The 19364-nt window shown below is 41.1% G+C and overlaps 1 protein-coding gene across 1 annotated transcript in view; it reads left to right on the top strand.

Annotated features, from left to right (window-relative positions):
• SEC23IP (SEC23 interacting protein) overlaps positions 1-19364 on the top strand; it is a 46349-nt gene that overhangs the window by 25638 nt on the left and 1347 nt on the right. Inside the window, exons 12-19 of the mRNA XM_077779499.1 lie at positions 1-119; positions 2153-2248; positions 6579-6776; positions 11368-11523; positions 11927-12029; positions 13701-13886; positions 14557-14719; positions 15215-15316. Of these exons, the coding sequence (XP_077635625.1) occupies positions 1-119; positions 2153-2248; positions 6579-6776; positions 11368-11523; positions 11927-12029; positions 13701-13886; positions 14557-14719; positions 15215-15296 (1103 nt within the window). The 3' untranslated portion in view covers positions 15297-15316. The remainder of the gene's footprint in view (positions 120-2152; positions 2249-6578; positions 6777-11367; positions 11524-11926; positions 12030-13700; positions 13887-14556; positions 14720-15214; positions 15317-19364) is intronic.

Genomic DNA, 19364 nt, shown 5'->3' with positions numbered 1-19364 from the left:
CTCATGACCTTGATGTTGAAAATGAAGAAGTCCTAAGTTTGCAAGAAACTCTGGAAGCACTTAGCCTCTCTGAATACGTTAGCACTTTTGAAAAGGAAAAGATTGACATGGAATCTCTGGTACTGGTGATACTTTGATTCATTTTGTTTAACATTGTTTTTCCTGTTGTAAGATCAACAATTAGGCTGATTTGAACATTCTTACATTGTAATACATTTCAGATAAGGCAGAGACTTAAATGCTTGAAAAATTGAGAACAGGAGTTTTGTTTGTTTGTTTGTCTTAGTATAATCTGGGAAGGCCTGTAAGTATGACACAAAACTCAGAAGCCGTAAGAGGAAAATTGCATAGCAGGAGTTGCCCTAAACAACGTCTAACGGCCAGCGATAGATTAAGAAGAATATTTGGAACACACCTTATAGACAAAGGCCTTATTTCCTTATTATTCAAAGCTCCTACAAAATAGTTCCAACACTGCTAACACAATAGGAAAATAGGTCAAGAATATGAACAGATGATAAACAGAAAAGGAAATAACAAGTGGCTTCTTATCATGTGAAAACTCATGAGTGAAAGGCAGAGTGAAAGTGCAGTGAGTTTTTTTTAACCTTTCAGTTTGGCCAAAATAAAGAGCTTGATAGCATACTGTGGGGCCAGAATGAGGGGAAGTATGCACGGTTTACATATCATTAGTAAGACTGTAAATTGGTACCACCTCTATGGAAAGGAGTTTGGTAACATCCTTTAAAATACAAAAAAAGCCATATCTCTTGCACTAGCAGTTTGACTGCCAGAAATCATTCCTGTGGAGAACTATTTACACAGAGTTTTCTTTTCTCTTAAATTATTATGTATGTATAGTTTTAATGTTTGTTTTTGAAAGAGAGAGAGGTAAGCAGGGAAGGGACAGAGAGTGGGAGACAGAGAATTTGAAGCACGCTGCAGGCTCTGAGCTGTCAGTACAGAGCCTGATGTGGGGCACGGGGCTCAAACTTACGAATGGTGAGATCATGATCTGAGCTGAAGTTGGACACTTAACCCACTGAGCCACCCAGATGCCCCTATGCAAGACTTTCTACAAGGGTACTCACTACAGCACTGTTTATAATAGGAAAACCTTAGAAACACGTCCCATGTCCACCAGTAGGGTACCAGTGAAATAATTAATGGTGCATGCACGTGATGGAATACCTGCAGCTATTGGATGAATAAGGCAGTGTCAGAGATACTGGTGTGAGATGATTCCTAGGATATGTTATGAGAAAAGCGCACAGTTTAATCCTGTTTGTATAGCAGGCTACACAAACAAGGAAAACCACGTAGGTGCTGTGTATACAGAAGATGTCTCTGGAAGGAGAGCAGATTGTCAGCAGTGGCTGTTGAGAGGGGTGGTTGGGACAGGAGTGGAGGGGAGAGACTTCATTGTCTGCTCGACAATGTAGCTTTTGAGTTTAATATAACATGCATGTATTTTCTGCTAAAAATGAATAGAATGATTTAGATGTGGAGGCCCCAGATTTTACAACCTAAATCAATCCATGATTTAAAAACAAATGAACTTTAAAAATATATATATATATATAATATATTTTTTTTTTTTAGTGTTATTTTTGGGACAGACCGAGCGNAGACTTCATTGTCTGCTCGACAATGTAGCTTTTGAGTTTAATATAACATGCATGTATTTTCTGCTAAAAATGAATAGAATGATTTAGATGTGGAGGCCCCAGATTTTACAACCTAAATCAATCCATGATTTAAAAACAAATGAACTTTAAAAAAAAAATATATATATATATATATTTTTTTTTTTTAGTGTTTATTTTTGGGACAGACCGAGCGTGAGTGGGGGAGGGGCAGAGAGAGAGGGAGACACAGAATCTGAAGCAGGCTCCAGGCTCCAAGCTGTCAACACAGAGCCCAACGCAGGGCTCGAACTCACGGACCCTGAGATCATGACCCGAGCCGAAGTCAGACGCCCAACTGACTAAGCCACCCAGGTGCCCCTAAAAACAAATGAACTTTTAAAAAATCGACTGAATCTTAGATTGCTTTCAATGAAATGGTTTCATGCTATCATTTCCTTATTTCAGTTTCAGTTTATCTGTCATTAGACCAATTAACTAATGTGCTTGTTTGTTTCCTTTTAAAGCTTATGTGCACAGTTGATGACCTGAAGGAGATGGGCATACCCCTTGGACCCAGAAAGAAGATTGCTAACTTTGTAAAACAGAAAGCAGTTAAACTGGTAAAGTTTATTTCTGCCCTAAAAATAGAAACCCAAACTCATCTTTTGGTTTGTATTTTGGAAGTTTGTGCTGATACTGGTATGGTTAGGCCAGCAGGGTGCTCCTTGCCCAAGGGCACGGTCGTGTTGATGGAGGCCCAGACTTTTGGAGTCAACCGGAGTTGGACTTTCAATCCTAGGGTGACTGACCATCCCGATTTTCCTGGAACTGAGAGAATTCCCAGGCTGAAGGACTTGAGCTTTAAAATTGGTATTTTGGGATTTCCTGGTGCAAACACTGGGTAAGCCCTGGACAGGTAGATGGATTGGTCACATTAGTGCCCAGGTCAGCTCCTTATTAGCTACTTCTTCATGAGCAACTTGCTTCACTTTTTGGATCTTTGGTTTCCCTCATTTCTAAAATGTGAGTGATGCTACTGTCCTTCTAGAGCTGCAGTGAGGATGAAATAACACATGTCAGCTTTGCCCCCAGTAAATATTAGCACACATTCTCCCTTCCCAGGCCTCACCATCTAAAGAAACAAGAATAGACCCACTAAAATCTCATTAAGTAACAATCAAAAAGCAAAAATTCTTAACAATACAAAACAAAGCCACAACTCAAAAGCATGTAGAAAGAAATAGACCAACTGGGAAGAACTCACTTGTTTAATTTTCATTTATTGATCAAGTTAATTTGACACATTTTCTAAATACTTAGAAAAATGAACACTTAGGGTGGCTGCTTTATTTGTTTTGCTGTTATGATGGTTTATGTTGATCCTTCCATCTTTTGGATTTGTTCTTTTATTTGTGTCACGTGTTTGGAACTTCACATCCGTCACCTTATGTGCAATAGGACTATAAAGTGTTAGGACTGATTTATTATCAGCTNTCTTAAGCATGTTTTCATGACCATGAAAGTCATGGTACTTTTTTTTTTAAGTTAGTTTGTTTTGAGAGAGAGAGAGGGAAAAAGTATGTGTGTATAAGTGGGGAGGGGGGGGCAGAGAGGGAGGGAGAGAGAACCCCACGCAGGCTCCAAGCTGCCAGTGCAGAGCCCTGTGTGGAGCTTGATGTCAAAAACCTTGAGATCATGACCTGAGCAAAATCAAGAGTTGGATGCTTAACCGACTGAGCCATCCAGGTGCCCTGAAAGTCATGGTGCTTTTAAAGAAATACCATGAAATGCTGACCTGCTTATTAGTTCTGTAACAAATGAAGATTTAGTATCAAATCATCTGTAAGTATAAAAGTTTAATTTCTATTTTAGAAATTTTAAAACTTAAAAATATGTACAATAAACCACATTATAAAATTTCAGCCATGAGCAAATGTATCGGTAGTATATGAGTTTTTAACATTTTGATTCCTTCCTGGTTTTTCCATTAACATTTGCTTTCTTTTGCTATTGGCTAGGGCCCACTGGCTGATATGGAGTGCTAAAGGGAAAAAAATTGGAGCTAAGCTTAAAATTGAGACAGTTCTATTCTCAGTTTGGTTAAAAATGTTTTTTTTAAATCCTATAATTGGAAGATTGTACTTTTTAACCCCCCTTACCCATTTCTCATACCCCCAGCCCTTATCTCTGGCAACACCAAATGTTTCTCAAGTTTTATAAGTTTGTTGATTTTTTTAAATTTTTATTTATTTTAAAATGTTTTATTTCTGAGAGAGACAGACACTCTCTCTCTGAGAGAGCTCTGAGAGAGCATGAGCAGGGGAGGGTCAGAGAGAGAGGGAGATACAGGATCTGAAACAGGCTCCAGGCTCTGAGCTAGCTGTCAGCACAGAGCCCGATGCGGGGCTCGAACCCATGAACCGTGAGATCATGACCTGAGCCGAAGTTGGCGCTTAACCGACTGAGCCACCCAGGTGCCCCAGTTTGTTGATTTTTAGATTCCACATTTAAGTGANAGCCCGATGCGGGGCTCGAACCCATGAACCGTGAGATCATGACCTGAGCCGAAGTTGGCGCTTAACCGACTGAGCCACCCAGGCGCCCCAGTTTGTTGATTTTTAGATTCCACATTTAAGTGCGATCACATAGCATTTGTGTTTCTCTGTCTTATTTCACCTTTCATAATGCCCTCAAGGTCTATCCATGTTGCAAATAGCAAGATTCCTTTCTTTTTATTGATAAATAATATTCCTGTCTGTATATACACACACAGACACACATACACAAATTTATACACACACGTGCCAAAACATTATTCATTCATCCATCAATGGACACTTAGGTTGTTTTCATATATTGACTATTGTGTAACAAATGATGTAATGAACTTGGGGTTACAGATGTAAAAGACGGTGATTTTGTTTCATTTGGTTGTACCTCTAGAAGTGGAATTGTTGGATCATATAGTATACCTGCTTTTAATTTTGGTGGGAACTTCCATACTGTTTTCTGTAGTGGCTACACCAATTAACATTCCCATGAACAGTGTGCAAGTGTTCCCTTTTCTCTACATTATTTCCAAAACTAGTTATCTCTTGCCTTTGTTGATCACAGCCGTTCTAACAGTTGTTAGGTGATACCTCATTGCAGGTTGGCTTTGCATTTCCCTGATGGTTAATGACGTGAAACATACATTCATGTACCTGTTTGCCATGTGTATGTGTGTCTTCTTTGGGAAAGTGTCTATTCAAATACTCTGCCCATTTTTAAATTGGATTGACATCATTAAAAAAAATTTTTTTTTTTTTTTTGTGAAATGGGCGATAGTTTCGTATAGCACCAGTAAACCTCTTGCTCCAGTTTTGAGGGGACACTGTTTGAGAACCACTGCTGTCAAGCAGTGAGAGGCTGTTGGGAACCTCAGAGCAGTCATTGTAATTATTCAGTGCTTAGTGAGAGATGATGGGGGTGTATTAGGAAGTGGAAAAGGAGGCTGGCAGAGAGTTCTCTTTTCTCTTTCGGTGTACTGAATTGACCAAGTAGACTTGTTTCCCGATCTCCTGGCGTTTTCAAGTCCTTAATAGACAGGATCGTTTGGCCAGCGGTTTTGTTGGGGCACCATTTTCAGTAGAGTCTTAGGTCGACACGTGCAGGCTGGCGAGTGAGGGCCCCTGAGATGCGGGCTTGTGGCTATCGGGCCAGTCCCCTCAGGCGGCTGCTCGTGGTCCCCTGACTCTGTCAGGCCTCTGGGCCAGGCTGCGGTCACCAACCAGCGTGAGTGGATTTGATCTCGTTCCTGCAGAGACACACCTGTTCCACAGACGCTCCCAGAGCTTTGGTTACTTCCTTACTAACGGAAATACGTGGGTCTCTTCAGTTCAGTACAGGACGTTTTGAACGTCTCGCATCTGTGTATTACCACCTAAAACAGGAGTTAAACATTTTTGTCACCAGATAGTTCTCTCGAGCTTCTTTGTAGTCCACTCCTCCTGCCACACAATAACTACTTTGGTTTCCGTTCCTGTTGAGTTTTAGCGGCTCTACAAGTTCACATAAATGGAATCCGCATCCTATACTCTTTTGAATCTGGCTTCTTTTACTCAAAATCATGTTTTTGAGGTTCATCCAATTGTTGCACCATTTGCAGTTCATTCCTTTTTATCTCTGAGTAGTTTTTCCATCATGTGACTCTAGATGTAGCGTGCGCTCGTCCATTCTTCCCAAAATGGTTTTGAGGAAAACTAGTCACTGGCTGCACATAAAGTAATGGGTATACACATGTTGAATGAAGAAATTTCTACCCAAATCTGCATCTTTATAGGAAGCATATATTTTACAATTAAATGGTACTTTAATCTGTCTAAAGTTGAGATCGTAAAGGACAAAGTTGGCATTTTTTAATTAAAAATCTAAGTTATGTAGAAAAGTAGAGTGAATAGTAGAATGATAGGCAGTATTTAGATTTAACTGTTGCTGTTTTGTTGTTTTTTCTTAGTCTCTTAATCATTTTTTTCTTCAGAATTTTATGTATGTATGTTTATATTTTAGATTGAGAGTGAGAGTGAGAGTGAGAGAGAGGTGGGGGCAGAGAGAGAGGGAGACACAGAATCCGAAGCAGGCTTCAGGCTCTTAGCTGTCAGCACAAGGCCTGACGCGGGGCTCAAACCCACAAACCACAAGATCATGACCTGAGCCAAAGTCAGATGCTCAATGGACTGAGCCACCCAGGGGCCCCTTTTTTCTTAAGGATTTTACAGTAATTTATAGAAATTCTGACATTTCTTCCTCAAATATTTAGTGTGTGTCTCTAAAAAGGACATTTCTCTAATCCCCACATGGCCTGAGAAATGACTGAAGATTCCTTACCGTGGAGATAACGTGTTCCATAGTGATAGCTGATTAACTGAATTTTTCCTCAGGGTTATGTTATGAATTGTTCATTTTTCACAGGAACAGAAAAAAGCAGTATCAGAAAAGAAGGCAGTGATGGCTGCTTCGACAAAGGGGCAAGAGGAAAGTGCTCAGAAAGCTAAAGAAATGGCTTCTCTCCCCTCAGAATCTAATGAATCCAAGAGGAAACTTCCAGTTGGTGCTTATGTATCTTCTGTGCACGTTGATTATGAGTCTTTTGAAGTTGGCACTGGACAGGTAAGTTTATATGTTGATTAGGGCTGCGAATTTTATATTGGAACCACATATCTTTATTATTTGAGTAGGCTTTAAATTCTTTAAAAATTCAACATTTATGGGGGGCGATGGAGAAAACTAATTTTCTCTCAGTAGGATTGTATGCTGCTTTCATGGAAATGTTCAAAGTGAGGGATTGAATGTGTATTGAACATTATTACTTTGGAAATTATTTTTATTTCAGTTTTTCCATTGTTTTGTAGCAGTATTTTATATTTTGTAGCATTAGTCTCTCATAGCCATTACCAACTGAGTGGCGGTAGTTAGAAAGAAAATTATGTTCTGAACACAGTAGTCTCCAGTTACCGGCAGTTTTCAGTTAGTCACTCATGGTCAACTGTGGCCTGGAAGCAGATGATTCTCCTTCTGACATACGGTCAGAAGGTCAGTAGTAGCCTAACGTTATGTCACATGCCTCCGTCATTCCCGCCACCTCATCTCATCACGTAGGCCTTTTATCCTCTCACATCATCACAAGAAGGATGAGTGCAGTACAGGAAGGTATTTCAAGAGAGACTGTAGTCTGTCACATAACTTTTAGTGTAGTGTATTGTGGGAATTGTTCTCTTTTATTACTATTGTTGTTAATCTCTTATTATACCTAATTTGTAAGTTAAAGTTTGTCATAGGTATGTATGTGTAGGCAAAGACTTAGTATATAGCGTACAGCGTTATCCGACGTTTCAGGCATCCGCTGGGGGTCTTAGAATGTATCCCCTTGGATGAGGGGAGACTACTGTGTACTTAGATTCCTGTGAGAGACACTTGCTGCATTCACTTAACTTACAGTTTTTAGTATTTGTAATTCTTTCCTTGCAGAAAAATTTCTTTTTCCCCAGAAAATTTCTGTAAAAACCAAGAACTCAAGGGTGCTATATTTAATGATATACTTTAATATCCTTATATCTCAATGGCTTAGGAGTATTAAAATCTTTTTAGACATTGTTTTTTTGAGTGTATTTATAGTTGGGTTTCTAAGGTTCCATTATCATAAGGGAATTCGTGACTGATTTAAAAATGGAACAAGGTGTTATAGCCTGTTCAAGCTTTTAACCCAATTCATTGACAAAGATTGTATTTTTTAAAATGTGTTTTTATTTATTTATTTATTATTATTTTAAGTTTACTTATTTATTTTGAGAGAGACAGAGACAGTTCAAATGGGGAAGTGGCAGAGAGAGAGGGAGACGGAGAATCCCAAGCACGCTCTGTACGGTCAGTGTGGAGCCCAACGTGGGGCTTGAACTCATGAAACCATGAGATTGTGACCTGAGCCAAAGTCGGACGCTTTAGCCAACTGAGCCACGCAGGTGCTCCTAAAATGTCTTTTCTTTTTAACCATGAGAAAACTTGAACATACCTTAGCAAACAAAGGGCAGATATTTACTCATTTAACTGTGAAGGAGCAGAGTGTAGGAGATTTGTGGAATGAGGGGCAATGTGACCAGGACACTCTCACTGCATGCCCCTCTCTGGGAGTTGGCCTTCTCCATGAACCTGGACTCATGTGTGTCCTTGACTGTAGGCTCCTCTCCTTAAAGCTATATGAGCACAGAGGAACAGGAATCTCTCCTGGTAGGTCCAGTTAGGAAAATTTATTTGACCTGATTTGAGTGACAAGTCCATGTTGGGTAATTCATGCTGCCTGCGGAATGGGGCACAGGTTGATTGACTCAGCCCGGGTCACATGCCGCCTCTGTGGGGGGGGGGGCAATGTGGGCAAGTAGGGTCTGTTACCCAAAGGGCTATGGGGCAGTGTGGACAGTAGTTGCCAGAAAGCCAAGAAACTACTTAAGCAAGAGAAAGGAAATAACACCATAATCACCTCAGCCAGAACTAACACTGTGCACTGTTTGAACAAGCCCTTCTAGACTTTTATTTAAGCATTTAACATTTATATATATATATACTTTAATAAAAACTGGAAAATACTACATAATTGTTTTATCAAAAGTTTATATTTCTGTTTTCAAGTACTATATTAGGAATATATTCCCAAGTCCCTGGATATTTCTCTCATTTTTAATGACTGCCTTGTTACTGTTTGGAAAGATAATGATTTATTTTGTCACTTACTTGTTATTGGATGTATTAGCTAGCCCGGGCCACCATTACAAACTATCACACCCTTGGTGGCTTTAAACAGCGGAAGCTTACTGTCTCAGTTTTAGAGGCTGGAGAGTCGAGCGAGGTGTCCGCAGGGCCACACTCCCTGGTGAGGTGTCCGCAGGGTCACCATCCCTCTGAAACCTATGGGGAAGAATCTTCCTGCCTCTTCCACCAGCGGCTCCTTGGCTCACAGATGCCGTTCTCCAGGCCTGTTTTCACAGAGCTTCTCCTGTGTCTGCATCCTCTGTGTGTGTTTCTTTATCCAAATATCCCCTTTTTATAGTAACACCAATCATGTTGGTTTAGGGCCGATCTAAATACCTTATTGTAACTCGATTACCGCTGTAAAGACCCTGTTTCCAAACGAGGTCTGAGGCACTGCTGTGTACCTTTCTTGTGAGGCACACAGTTCATCCATAACATTGGACATGTAGGCAGTTTCTGGTTTTTCACTTTTTTAAGCAATCCAGTGATGAACACTTTTATTTATTTTTTTCTTTTATAGTGAATTGTCAAGTTGGTTTCCTTGTAACACCCAGTGCTTGATGAACACTTTTTACAAGAAAATATTTATTTTTGAGATAGGGAGGGAGAGCAGGGCAGGGACAGAGAGAGGGAGACAGAGGATCTGAAGTGGGCTCTGCGCTGATGGCAGTGAGCCTGATGCAGGGCTTGAACTCACCAACCTTGACTTCATGACCTGAGCCGAAGTCAGATCCTTAACTGACTGAGCCACCCAGGTGCCCCCAGTGATGAACATTTTTAAACCAATTTTCTGTGCACTTTCGTTATTTCCTTTACCTAAATAAGTAGAAGTGGGATAGCTGAGTATCCCAAGAATGTACACACGAATATTCTGGTAGTTCTTCTACTTGGCCCTGAAAAGGTTGTGCCGGTTTGTACTCTCGCTAGCAGTTTATAGCATTGACCCCCGTCTAGTCTCCTCATTGACACTGGTGCTACCTTTCTCCTTTACAAATAGGCAGTGCTCTCACTCTGGTCACTTTCTTCTGAAGAAATAACTTTTTGGTGAAAACAGAAGACTTTTTACTTTCTTCCTAGTATTTCATTTATCTGATAACCTTTTGGGTGATGGTGTCTCGTTGTGTTTCTGAGCACTCTAGTCAAGTTTGATATTTGATTTCTTTGTTGAAGTGCTAGTTTTACCTACTTTCCTACTGAGTTTTTTTTTTCCTTCGTGGATATCTAAGAGTTTCTGTATATATAAAGGGTATTTGGTCTTTGTCATCTGTGTTTTAAATACCTTTTCTGGTTGGTACTTTTCCTTTTAACTTTGTATTTTCTTCTTTTTTTTGGTCTGGAGTTGGGGGGAAATGGGTAATCTGGGAGCATGTCCTATGTGGCCCTCCTCAGTAGCCGAAACCATCGAATTTGCACAGATAAGGGCAAGCAAAGGCATGTGCAGTCCACGCTTTGTTAGACGGGGCAGCCTAGTGTAGTCAAGGGTGCATCGGAGTGGGAATTACAAGTCCTCATTCTGACTCCCTCCCCCCCCCCCCCCCCCCCTGACGCCCNNNNCCCTGCGGGCTGAGTGCTCTCAGGTGAGTGGTGTCACCTGTCTGAGCTTCACTGTCTTCATCTGAGAAGTGAGAAGTGACGTGATAATCTTGCCTGCATCCCTTCAGCGGGCCTCTGTCGTGCACTTGGGGATTACGCCATTCATTGTTCTTCATTCTCAGGATACTCACGTGACAAAGACTTGTATCCTGCCACTGAGCAACAAACAGAAGAGCTTTGTAAACTGTAGAGTGCCACCGGTGTAGGTGCTTTTTCTTAGTCTAGACAGTTCTTAGTAGGCTGAGACGCTACACGCAAGCTGTCCCAAAACAGAAGCTCTTTGGGGACACATCATTTTCCTAATGGAAAGAAACTTGCTTGAACAAATGAAGATGGTAGTTATAATAGAGGTAGCAGTTGTCGAATGCCAGGCCCTATGCTTAGCACTTCATGTGGATTAGGTTATTGAGTTTTCAGTTCCATTTTGATTTTGGCACTGTTATGGTCCCCATTTTGTAGGTGAGGAAACAGGCTGAGACATGAGAAGTTAAGAAACTTGCCCGAGGTCCCATAGTAAGGTGTGGAGCCAGGATTTAGACCCAGCCAGTTTGAATCTAGAGAGTGCAGTTTTAATGATAATTTACAACTAAAACAAATACAGTGCTTACTGTATACTGTATGTACTGTGCTGCACAAGGAGAAGTGTAGACAGGAGATGTGGTAGTCTGTGAAGATTTTAAAGATAAATTTTTTAGTCCCTTTTAAAATAGCTGTGACAGTGATGATAAGGATTATAAGCCATACCTAGAGTGGCATCATCTGTGTGGATGTGATTTTCATTAAGTGCCGTTCCAGCTTGAACTTGTGAATTTTGTATTATATGACATTGGAATGATGTTGTTTTTAATGTTTTGATTCTTCCTAGGTTTCTGTTGTTTACAACTCATTAGACTTTGAACCAGAGATTTTCTTTGCCTTGGGATCTCCAATTGGTATGTTTCTCACCATTCGAGGAGTGGATAGAATAGATGAGAACTACAGGCTTCCCACTTGTAAAGGATTCTTCAATATTTATCATCCAGTGAGTGACTTGAATTCCTTTTTCTTTTGAAGAAGATGAAACACCTACCTAGAAACACCTCTCTAGATCCTCATAGATTCTCAGATTCTTATTTCTTAGGAACTAACTCTGATTTTGATGTACATACAGCTTAGCTCTCAGTCCCAGTAGAGAATAGTCCGATGCTTTCCAGTAAACTTCTCTACCAGAAAGCCTTTGTTCAAGGAAATAATTCTATTGTTTTGCTTGCAAAGTAATATTACCCACAAACTTGGAAGCCTGCTTGTAATTACCAGTAGGTGAATAACTTGGGGGGAAAAAAATCAAAATCTCTGGTTTGCTAGTTATTCATTTTGTTGCCCTGTTTTGTATGTAATTCAAGACAAAAGAGCTTTTCCTGAATTTCCAATTCTTCCATTTACAGCTCGATCCAGTGGCGTATAGATTAGAGCCTATGATTGTTCCAGATCTGGACCTGAAAGCAGTTCTGATTCCCCATCACAAAGGCAGGAAAAGACTTCATTTAGGTAAAAAACAAATACTATAAAACTTGTTTCCTTCCTGTCATTTTGGAATCTCTCAGTCCTAGTGAATTAAGCATTTCCTGTCATTTGTCATTGAATTATGAAAATTTTAACACTAAGTTCTTTCTGACAGAATTAATGTTATTGAAATGCTTGCTGTGTTTAGAACCTGGTTATTAAATGTTCAGAGGAACTGTAAAGAAAGGTTTGAATGCGTTGTTTCTCCTCGATGACTTTTTCCTTGAAATGGCATTCTAATGGTTGAGATACTTAGGAATGGGGAAGTTGGTGATAAAAAGTTGGTAGAATTTGGTCACAATTTTTGGAGTTGGGAAGTAGAGTAGCACTTGAACTAAGGACCAACAATCAGGAAATAAGTGAGCTGTCATTTCCTTGCTAACAGGATAAACTTTTCCCTTTAAAAATGTTCACTAAACATAGTGGATCAATAATAATTCCAGCTGGGGTTTAGGTTTCTCTTATGCCAGTTGAGGGTGTATATTATCCATAGGTTTAAAGGTTTGGGTGGAAGGAATTGGAGTATAGCCCAGAAGAGCGAGGAAAGTGATCATGCTCTTTTACTTGAAAGTGGGGGTTTCCTTTCCTTTTTTTTTTTTTTTTTTTGCTGACATCATGCTTTTAAAAAATATTTAACTCTTTTTTGGGGCACCTGGGTGGGTCAGTCAGGTGTCTGACTCTTGATTTTCAATTTTTTTTTTTTAATGTTTTATTTATTTCTGAGAGCGAGAGAGTAGGAGCAGGGGAGGCTCAGAGAGAGGGAGATACAGAATCTGAAACAGGCTCCAGGCTCTGAACTAGCTGTCAGCACAGAGCCCAATGTGGGGCTCGATCCCACGAACTGTGAGATGATGACCTGAGCCAAAGTTGGATGCTCAATCGACTGAGCCACTCAAGCGCCCCTGACTCTTGATTTTGACTCAAGTCATGATCTCTACCTCTGTGCGGACAGCATGGAACCTGCTTGGGATTCTCTCTCTTCTCTCTCGCTGTCCCTCCGCTGCTCATGCTCATTTGCTCTCTCTCTCTCAAAATAAATAAACATTAAAAAATAAATAAAAATAAAAAATATTTAACTCCTTTGAAGTTAAAATGAGAAATTTGGAACTCAAATACCTTGAATTCAAATAGCATTTATTAGACAAAAGTAGAAAAGTTAAAGGGGCAGGATTTTCTTCATTTTTAAGGAAGTTAAATTGTGGTTATATCAGAACCTCAAATTCTCAAAACCATTTTACCATTACAGATTAGAAAAGCGGTCATCTTTTTAATCTTGTGGGGTCCATCTTTTTTTTTTCCTAACTTGCAGTAAAAAAAAAAAAACACATGAATTTTTATGGTATTTGAACACCTTCACTCCCCTTTCTTTCTTTCTTTCTTTCTTTCTTTCTTTCTTTCTTTCTTTCTTTCTTTCTTGGACATGTAAGCATTCTGGCTGGATTGCTTTAATTGTTAAAAAAAAAATGACAGAATAGGATTTCTCAAACATTTTCATATGTTGAAAGTTCTTGGCTGAGAGATTCCATGTGGTTGGCACTTAAGAGAGGCCTTGAGGGGTCTTATCCTGAGGATGGTGTTAGCTTTTGTTTTAATTTTCATGGTACAGAATTTTACCTAGGGCCTAATTAACTTGATGTGTTGTCTTAATCTCTTCAGAGTTGAAAGATAGTCTCTCTCGTATGGGATCGGATTTGAAGCAGGGCTTCATTAGCTCCCTGAAAAGTGCTTGGCAGACGTTGAATGAATTTGCCCGCGCTCACACCTCTTCAGCTCAGCTGCAGGAAGAACTGGAAAAGGTGGCCAATCAGATCAAAGAAGAAGAAGAAAAACAAGTAGTTGAAGGTAAATTTGACCTTGGAGGCATTTTCTAGTACAAATGTTATTTGTAAACATAATCGTATGAATTGTCTAATGAGGCTTTTCCATGCTAGTCTCTTGTTAAAATGTTCTTCCTACAAAGAAATATCTGTTCTGATAAACTGTACTTCAAAATGCATGTCCTTCTTTTCCTGGATTTTTGCCTGATAGTTGCTGGACTTTTTTACTCTGCAATCTTAAATTTTTGTTGAGACTAGTTCTAAGTCCAGAATGGCATATCATGAGAGTTAAGCATGTTATTCAGGCATGTTAAAGACCCACTGTGAGAAATTATCTTCCTGATGCTGTTGTTTAACTGTGTCATTATGTTATAGACTTTATCTGCATTGTCAGGTATTTGTGCCATAATGTTTTTGACTCTTTCAGATTCTAATTCTGTTTCCTTTCTTTCTGCAATGCTCTCTCACCCCTTTTCTTCAAAACTTCTGTCAGCTCACTGGCTCTTTCTCCTCTCTCTCGGGTAACCAGCCTCTCTTCCTTCCCCTGGCTCTTTGGAGGAATGGGAAGTGAGCCTGGTAGCTCCCCAGGTTGCTACGTGTGTCAAGCGATATTCTCTTGGGCCCAGAAAGTCAGCTAAAGTCAAAGGATAATGATTAAGTGATTGACTTTGATATTGAAATGGTTTAAATTCTAGCAGAAAAGATTGTTGAAAGTCCAGATTTTTCCAAGGATGAGGACTACTTAGGAAAGGTGGGAATGCTAAACGGAGGCCGCCGAATTGACTACGTTCTTCAAGAAAAGCCAATAGAGAGTTTTAATGAATATCTTTTCGCTCTTCAGAGTCATTTATGCTATTGGTAAGTATTTTCTTCTTTGATAACATTCCGTGGCCTTTAGGTACTAGCACATCCAGCAGTTTTAGGGAGACTCTTTTGCGGATTTATCATTTGTGATAGAATATTAATTTCAATGGCCATATACTCAAAATCCATCTTTCCCCCGTTTAGTTTGTTGTCCACTAGATGGCAGTGTGTCATCTGCCTTTGACCACTGGCCTGTGGTACTTGCACACACGGGTATGTAGGGCTGCCTTTCACAGAGTGAGAGTCGTAGGGTCTTTGAAAAGCCATCTTTCCATAAAGCCCTGGTCACCACGGAGGGTCGTGGCACAGCTGTTTTGTAGCTGCTTGGCGTCCATCAAGTTTGCAAGGACACTTTAAGACTACACTCCTTTATTTTCATAAAATAAAGTAGGTTGACTAGAACAAAAGGTGCATTTTCCACCTTTATGCATAGAGGTTAATTTCTACTCGTGGTGTGTTAAGTAATAATTGTTCTTTTCTTTGTGATAGGGAATCTGAAGATACTGCCCTGCTATTACTTAAAGAAATTTATCGAACAATGAACATTAGTCCAGAACAGCCCCAGCATTGATTGGACTTCAATCTCATCCTGTGAGTTTATCTTTATTGTGTATATACATTCTGAATGTTTCATTCTAAAGTCTTTTTTAGTTTTTTTTTTGCTTTGTTTTGTTTTTGTTTAACATAATCTCTGTACCTAGCATGGGGCTGGAACTCAGGACCCCGAGATCAAGAGTCACCTGTTCCACCTGGACCCAGCCAGCCGGGCGCCCGCCCCTCTGAAGTCTTTTTGATGGAGTTGATGTTGACTATAATTTTCTCTTTTTTCTGTTTCTTCCTAGTGGATTCTTTTTTTTTCCTTTTATTTAAAAATTAAGAATAGAGAACCTAAAGAGGGGAATTGGTTTGCAATTTACATTTCTGATGCATTACAGGTTTTTTTTTTCCTAATTCTGCGTGAAATTTGAGTTCTTTGATTTTCAGTTTCTTTTCTAGAAGATATTCCCAGGAATATCAGTTAGGAATTGCTTTGGCTGTAGGTAACAGTACCCAGCTCACAGTACCTTAAACGAAGAGAGGTTTATTTTTCTTGTGGAACAAGAAGGGTTCATCCGTTGAGTGACGTCACTGGACATCACACTCTAGGCATCTTTTCATCTGCATGTCGGCTCCTACTCCACAGTTACAGGATGGCTCCCGTGGCTCCAGGCATCGTGTGTACATTCGAGACATGGATAAGGGGGAAAGGACTGTTAGTTATAGCTGTTCCTTTTAATTAGGAAAGCAAAAGGCACGTCTAGAAGTTCACTCGTGCCTGTTGCCTAAGCCGGGGCCGCATGTGCTGTGTTTCCTCCAACCCCGATCTGCATGGCAGATTGTAAAAGCAATGCTTTCTGCGCCCCAGTCTTTATAGAGGAAAGGGGGAAGGAAGGGGCTTAGACATGAATGAGCCAGCCTGCCTTCCTGACTGTTCTCCTGAGACCCCGACACCTCTTCTTCCTCACGAGATGATGCATCATTTACAAAAAAGAGGTAGTGTGTTTTTTAAATAGCTCGAAATTTTGAAGCCCTTCAAAGCATGGAATATAAGTGTTGAGCTCTAAACTGTGAAGTCAAAAGTAGTTCCTGGCAGTTTTTCTTTTTTTTTTTTTTTATGTTTTATTTATTTCTGAGAGAGAGAGAGAGAGACAGCATGAGCAGGGGAGGGTCAGAGAGAGAGGGAGACAGAGAATCCAAAACAGGCTCCAGGCTCTGAGCTAGCTGTCGGCACAGAGCCCGACGCGGGGCTCGAACCCACGAACCATGAGATCTTGACCTGAGCCAAAGTCGGACGCTTAACTGACTGAGCCACCCCGGCGCCCCAATGATTCCTCCTTTGATTGATAAATATTTATTCCACACTTACTATGTGCCAGGCATCAGTTTTCATGCTGTGGATAAATGGGTGAAAAGTTAGTCTTCTCACCTTTATTTTATTATTATTTTTTTTTAATGTTTTTTATTTATTTGTAGGAGAGAGAGAGAGAGAGACAGCATGAGCAGGGGAGGGTCAGAGAGAAAGGGAGTCACAGACTGCGAAACAGGCTCCAGGCTCTGAGCCGGCAGTCAGCACAGAGCCCGACACGGGGCTCGAACCCACAAACCGCGAGATCATGACCTAAGCGAAAGTCGGACGCTTAACCGACTAAGCCACCCAGGCGCCCCTAGCCTTCTCACCTTTAAAGAACTTACCTTCTACTGGGAGAAGAGCAATAGTAAACCTGCGCTTTCACCCACAAGTACGTTTCAGATATTGTGAAGAGAGAAAATAGGCGGACGTTGCAGGTGATGGGTAGCTACTGGGAAAGGCCTTGCTGGGATTGGCCTATCAACATTGGGGTTGATAATTGAAAGATGAGAAGGAGGTGGATGTCCAAGCGTATGGGGAGAACAAACAGCAGGAAGGGCAGCTACCTTCTAAGGTCATGAGATGGGAACAGACGTGTCATGTTAGAGGGACAGCACACAGACCAGTGTGGCTGGTGGTAATAAATGAAGGGGAGCCCAGGGGGAGAGGAGTCAGAGAGGTGGGAGGGCCTGGTTATGAGGGAGCTGGTCAGGCCTTTGCATTTTACTCTAAGTGTAATGGAAATATGGAGGGTTTTAATGGGCGGGGTGACATGACTTGGCTTAGGCCTTGGAAAGAATGATCTGGATTCTGCGTAGAGGGCAGACTGCTGGGTAAAGACAGAAGAAGGGGGAGTCGTGAAGAGGCTAGTGGTGACTCTGACGAGGGCTCTGGTGGTAGGGATGGTGACAGATGGCTGAGTGCAGATCTGTTGTGGAGGGAGGGAAGTCCAGGACTTCCAGAGGAATTCATCATAGGGGAGGAAGGAATGAAGTTGAGGATGACTCAGCATTTTGAGGTGAGCAGCTGGGTGGATGGTGTACCTTTCAGGGGAAGGCTTGTGGACAGAGCAGGGTCTTTTGTGGGGGGGGGGAGGATGGGGTGAGGACTCAGTAGCTCTGTTGTGTTAAGTCAGTAGTTGATGTTCTGAAGCTGATGGCCTGAAGCCCAGAAGAAAGTCCTGAGCGAAAGGTAAAGACCTTAGAATCAGTCATCAGCATATACTTGGCCGTTTGAAGCCAGGAACTGGACAGGATCACCTTGGAGTGAGTAGATGGAGAAGAGAAGAGGTCTGGTGGAAGAGGAGCCATTGAAGTGAAAGAAAATTTGGGGGCTTAAGATCTTGGGGAAGCTGAGAGACGATAGAGTGGTCAGTGGTGTCCAGGGCTGCTGACCCAGAGGTCCAGAAAGAGGAAGGCCAGAACTTGGCCATTGGCTTGAGGTTTGAGGAGGGCGCAGAACACTGGTAGCCTTGAGCAAAGCCATTTAACGCCATGGCAGAGGTAAAGTGGCTTGAGGAGAGGTAAGGGATCAGAGAGGAAAGAGTTTTGCTGTGAAGGGTAATAGAAGGAAGATGGGGAGACATTTTATGATATTAAAGTGTGTTTGCTACTGAGAATGCTCCAGTATTGGGGCAGGCAGTGATAAGGAAGGAGCAAATGGGGATAAATTGTGGAGGAAATACTTGAAAAGGCAGTGCGGGAAGGGGCCTAGGTCACGTGAAGCGTTTAGCCTTAAGGAAAGAACAGTGGTGCATCTTTCCTGGTACCAGATGGAGAGGAGTGTGGACACTGATGCGGGTAGGTGGTGACTTTGGTGATGCCTTCAAGGATCTTCTTTCGTCTGGGAGAGGATAGACAGTAAATAAACAATTGCAGTTTGCCAGATGGTAAAACGTAGAGCAGAAGGGTTGGGGGGAGGCAGTGCATTTGGATGGGACAAGTTGCTACTCGATATCAGGTGGCGAGGGACAATCTCACTGTTACAGTGTCACTGGAGCAGTGAGCAGGCGGTATCTGGGGAAAGATCATTTCAGGCGAAGAGAAGTATATATATCAGAACGTAAGAGCTGCCTCATTCTTTGTAACGATTGTGTGTATTCCATTGACTGCTCCACTGTCGTTCTTTGTTAATAGGCATTTAGGTTATTCTAACCTTTTACTAGAATGAACAAGGCTTTAGTAGTATCTAGTATTTAAAAGTTGCATTGTATCCCATTTTATAGTTCTGTTATTTATTAAAATACTTACTTTATACCACTGTTGAGTGTTTAGATGTTTTTTCAACCTTATTATAAATAATTCTGACCTGTAGTTGCATACGCCTTAGCACATATCTGTCTGGGATAAATCCCTACGCATAGCATGGCTGGATACAAGAGTATTGCATGTTGTAAAAGGATTTTGGGGCACCCGGGGGGCTCAGTCAGTTGAGCATCCGACTCTTGGTTTCAGCTCAGGTCATGATCCCAGGATTGTGGGATCAAGCCCTTTGTTGGGCTCTGTGCTGAGTGTGGAGCCTGCTTTGGATTCTCATTCTCTCTATCTCTGTCTCCTAAATTAAAAAAAAAAAAAGGATTTTGATCTATACTACCTATTGCTAAATTGCATTTCAGAAGGGTTGCTCAGTTTTCATATTTCCCATCAGCGTAAAAGTGCTGGTTTTCCTGCCCCCCTTGCCAGCACTGCGTATTACTGTTTTTATTTTTTTTTATTATTTTTTTTTAATTTTTTTTTTTTTTTCCCCCCTTTG

This window comes from Crocuta crocuta, unplaced genomic scaffold (assembly GCF_008692635.1).
Source record: "Crocuta crocuta isolate KB4526 unplaced genomic scaffold, BGI_CrCroc_1.0 scaffold138, whole genome shotgun sequence".
Classification (NCBI taxonomy): Eukaryota; Metazoa; Chordata; class Mammalia; order Carnivora; family Hyaenidae; genus Crocuta; species Crocuta crocuta.
This window is presented reverse-complemented; position numbering and strand designations above follow the sequence as displayed.